This window comes from Scomber japonicus, chromosome 5, assembly GCF_027409825.1.
Source record: "Scomber japonicus isolate fScoJap1 chromosome 5, fScoJap1.pri, whole genome shotgun sequence".
NCBI lineage: Eukaryota > Metazoa > Chordata > Actinopteri > Scombriformes > Scombridae > Scomber > Scomber japonicus.
The window spans coordinates 30902068-30909320 of NC_070582.1; the positions used below are offsets into that span (position 1 = coordinate 30902068).

The following is a 7253-nucleotide window of genomic DNA, read 5'->3' on the forward strand; positions in this document are numbered from 1 at the left end:
GAAAGAAAAAAAACAACAAAAATAAAGGTCTAAGTGACTGACATCTTCAATTAAAACAAAATAATAATTGATTTCATTTAAAAAATAACTTAAATGATAGGGTTGTTTTTGATATTTTGGCTTTGTGGATATGAAACTTACCTAACAAAATTAAAAGGTTTACAATGGTATAAATATTGATATTTTTCTACACCCCCCACCCCCCAATACAACTCAAAATGAGCAATTACAAAATAAATGAATAACATCCTGTTCTTCAGTTTTGCAAAAGCAGCATTGGTCATCTGTTTACTAAAAATCTAGAGAGGTATGCACTGGTTGGATAGATGTGTGATATTTTTAGATGTAGTTCTCTAATTTTGTTTTATATTAAAAGTTCAAAAGGAGCAAGCCACGCTCTACGCCAACTTATGTCTTAATAACATCTTAATGTTGTAGAAACATTTTCTGATATGTTTGTTGGTACATGTATTACTCATAAACTCAATGCCATCTATACAAAGCATACCTTGAGAACTAGGAGTCTCATGTTGCTTTTTTACAGTCTTTTATTATTTCTAATAATCCACTAGGAATAGATCTAACTACTAAACAGTGTTCTTTGGCCTTGATAGGAAGCGTCCTGGAGGGAAACCTCGTAAGTCAGTAGTTGACCCTCGTGTCTTCCTACCTATAGTTATACACTCACCAGCAGAGGGCATGCTTTATTATACCATAACGAAATATTTAGATATCTACAAATACTTCAAATAATGCCTACCAGCTGTGTCCATTTTGGTTAATGTGTTTAATAATGTCACATAATAATATATACTCTGTTTGCACCGAGGTCAAACTGAATATAGAGCATATTTTCCAAACACCAACCCCCGCCCGGCGGCGCTAACCAGGAGTAAAGAACGTGCAGCTCGGCGGCGTTTGATGACATCATCACCAGTGAGCCACAACAAAAACAACAACAGAGCTCAGCTGTTCGCAGCTAACTAGCCGGCCTAGTTACTCAATACTTGGTCTTTACAGCTTTTTTTTTTTAAAGTTCTGGATGTATATCAAGTTGCCACACAGACCTTAACACACTCCTGTACATGGAAACATACAACATGTTGAACAATATGTATGTATTTGGAGCTCCTTTGTCTCCTCTCTGGGTTAGCTACTAGCATGTTAGCCTTTTAAACTGAGGACGGGAGGAAGCCTGTTCCAGCAAAAGGTAACGACACGACCTCATAACTCAAAAAGAATGCTTCACCATTAGATTACTCATATTATAAACTACGTATAGAAGCTTCCAGCTGTTGAATTCGCCCATGAAGCTGAGATGAACCTATAAACTGACGTGTCACTTCACTATTTGTATTGTTATCATTATTAATACGTTAGTAAAAGTGATCACACGTGTATTATATTAAGTGGTGGTCAGCTGAGAGGCCGTTGAAGTACCAGGGTTATGGCAAACGGGCTGGGTTAGTTAAGTAATGAGAGCTATTTCATAATCATTTTTATTTCTATTACATGACTTTAAAGGAGAATGTCACCTTTAGTTAAGAGTTCACGTATGCTATTGTTGTGTATGTGGACCCAGAAAGCTGAGTCAGTGTTTGTGAATCCTTTTGAACTGGAGCCATAGTGTGCGAAGCTGAAGTAGTACATCAATAAAGTTTAAGGTACAATAACTTTAAATGTAGACAAGTTAGTCGACAGACCACAAACATTCTAGATATATATACTAATACTTTAGTGTTACTTTTAATGTTTTTTTATGAGTTTTAAAAGTGGTGCAAGGTCCCACCAGAGCTGTCCAGGTGGATCAAACTGATGTCAACATACAGTGATTTAATGTATATAAGTGATAATCTCCTCATAGTGCTTGTAACAAGTTGTATTGTCTGCTCTAAACCAGAACCAGCCAGTGTCCTGAAAACTGCCACAGTCCTTAAAGTGACAATCATAATCAACCTTTATTGACACTCAGAAGGAACACCCTGAGGAACAAGATCCTTCTTTTATAAGTGTGCAGAGTTTGCACATGAAAATAATGAAAAATGGCTACATGTATTCATTTCCTGTCTGTTTATTTTCTTCAAACCTTCACCAGGATAGAGAGATTTATGGCAAAGCCAGACCACAAGACCTCCCGGTGGAGATTCTGACTTCCACTAATGACCACCAACATCATCTCCACCTCTGTCATCATGTCACCGCGGAAAAGGCCCCTGGTTCCCGTGAGCAGCCGACGGAAAGCGGTGGACGACTACTTCCCTTTCAACCTCCTGCCGGTGGAGTGCCAGCTGCATGTCTTGTCTTTTCTGAACGAGGTGGATAAATGTAGCTGCGCTCTGGTTTGCCTGAGCTGGAGCTGCCTGGTCCGCTCGTGGAAGCTGTGGCGGGTGGCAGACTATTCCCGTCGCGGCGTCTTCCACCTGGGTCAAGAGGGGCTGCTGGTGTCCAACCGCGAGTTCGAGAGGTGGAAGTCTTGGGTGCATCATTACACGCACCACCTCATCTCCCGGAGGGCTAGCCTGCTCACGCTGAAGGCCAGCTTTGACTTGGGGGATCGCTGCAACAAGTGGGGTGAGCTGCTGAGCCACCTGCTGGATAACATTCACTGCAGGGACCTCAGCCATCTCGACCTCAACTGGACTTTTACTCTGCTGGAGCCGCTGGACCTCAGGGTCCACTCCAGCTCTAGCTCCCATCAGGACAGCATCACCAAGATGGACCAGGTAACATGCTTACATTGATTCTATTTAGAGTTAAAGATGCAGCAGATTCACATGTTGGTGGTGACTTCTGATTGTAGCAAGCATGAAAAAAAGCTGAACTTCAGCACCTGGTAGACACATTACTAGGCAAGGTAAGGCGAGGCAGCTTTATTTATATAGCACATTTCATACACAATGGCAACTCAATGTGCTTTATATAAAACAAACATTTAACAGTAAGAATCGGAAACAAAAAACATAAAAAACAAAAATAAAACCCAATAATAGTAAAAACATGGTAAAAACGAAGTACAGAAAAATAGAAAGAGAGAGAGAAATAAAATACTAGAATAGAGCCTTAAATATAAGGTTGTAGCATAAAATAATGATTTGCTTTAAAATCATTAAAACAACTGGACTGCTTTTGCACAAAATGAATCATGAGAAGCGCTTAGCTCTGAATATCCCTTCAAAGTTAGGCTGTGCAATATGGGCAGAATCAAATATCACTATAATATAATATTTTTTTACCAAATACCTCAATATTGATATTTTGACAATATTGTAAGGATGACTATTGGCATTTGAAGATCATTTTATACCACTGACATAATAATAATATAATAGCATAATAATGCAAAGGGGCTGGGGCTGGGATTGGAGAGTTGGTGCTTCACTTCTGTAAAAACACAGACTTGTCATTATGGGTCAGGACCGGAGTTATTCACCTTTAATTCCATATAAGCAATGTCCATGTATCATATGATAAGTCCATATATAGACATGATGATGTTGATAATTATGTTATTGTAGGAAAAGCTGATAACATAATTATTGTGACAGGCCTCCTCATCACTACTATTCTCCTTAGTTTTGCTACCTGTTAGTTTAAAAATGTAATCAATTCATATGTTAGGAAGATGTGGCATTCTTTTGGCTTCCAAATCCAAGGTATGGCATAAAAGGTTTGGGAGCCACTGTTATAATGTTTGCTTGTCCATACTGACAGATCTCCAGGTACATGTTTCACCTGTTTGATTTGATTTTGACAGGTGACCAGTTTCCAGGAGCTGCTGACCAAACTCACACACAGCTGCCCTCGCATCTCCAAAATGCGCTTACACTTCGACTGGTCAGACTTATCCGTGTCGCTGCTCACCCAGTTCCAGCAGCTTCGGGTCCTCGAGCTCAAATACTTCTGGGTCTTCAAAGGAGTGACTCCCTCCACGCTGCAGACTCTCACTAAATCTCTGCCTAACCTGAAGTCTCTGACTCTGCACATCCTGGTGCCTCTGAGGAACCTGGGCATCTCCTACACTCTGGAGTCGCTCTCTCTGGAGTTCCTAGACGTGTCGCCAAGTCGCGGTTTGGTCTTCTCCTGTCTGAAGCTTCCTGCCCTGCGCGAGCTACGAGCCAAGAAGATCGTCCGTGGTATTACACTGGACCGGCGGACCAGGCTCAGGATCCAGAGCCGGTGGCCCTGCCTGTACCACGTACTCCGAGAGGGGACGCCCAAGCTCCAGGCACTTAACAATGAGAGGCTCCTCCCCACGTGGAGAGAGGAGAGCTATGGAGAGCTGTCTGCCATCCTGGAACAGTCCTGTTACTGCATCCAGCATCTAGACAGCTGGCTGTGGTAGATGAATCTATGACTTACATTAAATCAAACGCGTACTGGTCATTTACCGGTAGATTCCAGAAAATACACACTTTGACCCTATCTGAATGAACTCATTATTTACACAGACAGATGCAGTATAGTTGAGATACAGATGAGAGCTGAGACTTGAAGGTAAATCAAAGGACTGCAGGATGTTTCCAGCTCTGCCACAAGAATTTGACCAGACAATGACACACACACACCCTTGTCTTCTATTGTTTTATTTTATTTTATTTTTTTCTATCTGATATCTCCCAAAAAATGCAAAGTTGCTTCTTGCTGACCGGACTGTGTTGTGCTGGCCCGAATTCATTTCCACTCTATTCCACCTGAGCCGTGTGTGTGTGTGTGTGTGTGTGTGTGTGTGTGTGTGTGTGTGTGTGTGTGTGTGTGTGTGTGTGTGTGTGTGTGTGTGTGTGTGTGTGTGTGTGTGTGTGTGTGTGTGTGTGTGTGTGTGTATATTGTGAGAAAGAAGTGAAATGCAGTAGTGGAAAGTTGTGCATTTTAAACTTAGCCCGAGCTTATTCCAGAAAAGAACACTACAGTGGAGTAATAAGAGCACTGATAAAAACCAATCTGAGATTTCAAGAATCAAGGCAAAAATATTTTTAATAATGAAGTCGTATTTGTACGAGAAATAGTTGTAAAATGTTGTAAAAGCTGTGCTGTTACAAAACAAGTCATAATGTTAAGGAAAAAGGCATTATATTTTGTGGAAAAGGTTGTAATTTTTAGCAGAAAACTGTAATAAGAAAAAAAAGCTTGAACGTTAGATAAAAGTTGTTATTTTAAGGCGCAAGTCATGATTTTTAAAACCTTTAAATATCTCAATTTATTTGCTTAAAATAGCCCCACCCTTATCTCGAAATATTAAGATTTACTCTCAGAATATAACAGATGTAACCTCAAAATACATTGACTTCATTTTCATTACTGAGAAGTTGAATACAGCAGTTATAAAAAACGTGTTTGTACTGTACGGTAAATTCAACTATGGATATTAATTTGAGTTCATCTGTATTTATTAGGCTTGTCACAATAATTTCATCATCAGTTTATCGTACAATAACGTAAACGTTGGTAACTCTTTCCTGGCCCATAATGACAGTCTGTTTTTATAGAAGTGTAGCTCCCACTCTCCAATCCTCCTTGCATTATTATACTATTATATTATCATTATATCAGTGGTATAAAATGATCTTCAAATGACAATAATATCATTTATCATGATTATTTCCGTGGCAATATATCGTCCAACAAATGCAGTTACAGGCCTAGTATTTATTCTCAAACAGTCATACACTGCTTCCAATGGACAGACCAGGCTGTGTTGAAAATACAGGAATAGAGTCCTCTGCTAGAAAATTGCACAGAGCAGGTGTGCACATGCTGTAAATAGTTTTAAAAGTGGACTTTAATGATCATGTGTTCATAGAACACATAATAAATTGTGACCCAAATGACACGTTTAAACTATGTCATTTTTAGTAATACAGAAAAATAAACCGACAATCTGTGTGATGTAAAGACCCAATCCTGTAGAGTACCAGATATCCTGAAAACCCAAACTGGTTCTTTATCAGCACTCTGTCATGGCTGCTCAATACTTGGCACATGGCAGCATTAAGCTTGTGTAATTCTTATTACAGCCTGTCAGGAATGCTGCACAACTAAACCAGAGTTCATTCCAGTTCTGGATCCAGATTGCACCCAACATTTTTTTATCTTGAAATCTCTTGAATTTTTTTTGGGTTGTTTCATTATATCAAGACGTGTGTGTGTGTGTGTGTGTGTGTGTGTGTGTGTGTGTGTGTGTGTGTGTGTGTGTGTGTGTGTGTGTGTGTGTGTGTGTGTGTGTGTGTGTGTGTGTGTGTGTGGAGTTGGTGGAATTTCATTGCGTGTGTTTCTCCCAAAAGCAACGAGAGCTAATGGAATGATTTTTATGAGGGGTAAAACATTTCAACTGACTGTCTTAATATTAAGAAATGTATCAACTATTCCTGTTTGGAGCGTTTTGCACATTTCCATTGCTGTCATGGAAGCTTCTTGTTGCTCAAATCACAGCAGCAAGTGAGTGACCAAAGTCCAGCTGTTTTCCATGTGTGGATTAAGTTTTGGATCATGGACCCCAGATAATGTATATGAAGTTTGTAAAAAAATAAAAATAAAAAAAAAGAAGTATTTCCATTCCTTTTTACCATGAACCTCAACCATTTGCCTGTGACAGCTGTGAAATAGAATCAGTGCTTTTGCAATTATCTTCCCAATCAGCAGAGGTCATTATTGTCAAAGGTATGGCCATGAAGACTTCTTGTCTTACAGTAGAAACTTGTGTTTACAGCTGCACTAGTGTAACATTGTCGTCTAAATCATCAGATTCAGATCGGCTCACTCCATGACGTGTGTTGTATGAGTAGCAGATGTGTGCTTGAGGGTATTTATGCTCTTTGGAATATATCAATGTATGTGTGATGTTTGGTGGAAATGATAAAAAACTCCTGTAGAACATTTCACGTGATTCTGTCCTTGATCGCAACTGTCATTTATAAGCTTGTGTCTGTGTACTTGAAGTTTCACAAAGCAGCAGGAATCCTTAACTGGTGACAACTCACTCCAGCACATACCTCCTGCTTTCTAAGAAATAAGTACTCTCTGAAAACAGCACAGAGTGCTTTAACATTTGGACCGATGTTCCAAACATCTGGTCTCTTCCACATTTAGCATTGTTGGAAAATCTGGGGCCAGATGCATAAAACTCGAAAACTGTGTTCCCATGAAGCCATTCTTTTCTTTAGATTGATCAAGCTGTGCATACGCATGGTTGTGTTTTAGAAATCTCAGCTATTGTGAAATTGGGCGCACATGCACAAGCCTCATTTCTACTCCCACAA

At 39.7% G+C, this 7253-nt stretch overlaps 1 protein-coding gene across 1 annotated transcript; it reads left to right on the plus strand.

Moving 5' to 3' along the window:
* Window positions 1-2130: 2130 nt before the first annotated feature.
* si:dkey-12e7.1 (uncharacterized protein LOC557553 homolog) lies at window positions 2131-4543 on the plus strand. Its single transcript, XM_053319535.1, has 2 exons — window positions 2131-2723; window positions 3755-4543. The coding sequence occupies exons 1-2, from the start codon at window positions 2160-2162 to the stop codon at window positions 4340-4342; spliced, it is 1152 nt and encodes a 383-aa protein (XP_053175510.1). The 5' UTR covers window positions 2131-2159; the 3' UTR covers window positions 4343-4543.
* Window positions 4544-7253: the final 2710 nt, after the last annotated feature.

Excerpts from the sequence above, each read along its gene's own strand:
- si:dkey-12e7.1 (XM_053319535.1), top strand. The coding sequence starts at position 2,160 with ATGACCACCAACATCATCTCCACCTCTGTCATCATGTCACCGCGGAAA. Across the intron at positions 2,724-3,754 it reads GCATCACCAAGATGGACCAG|GTGACCAGTTTCCAGGAGCT; the intron begins GTAACATGCTTA and ends TGATTTTGACAG.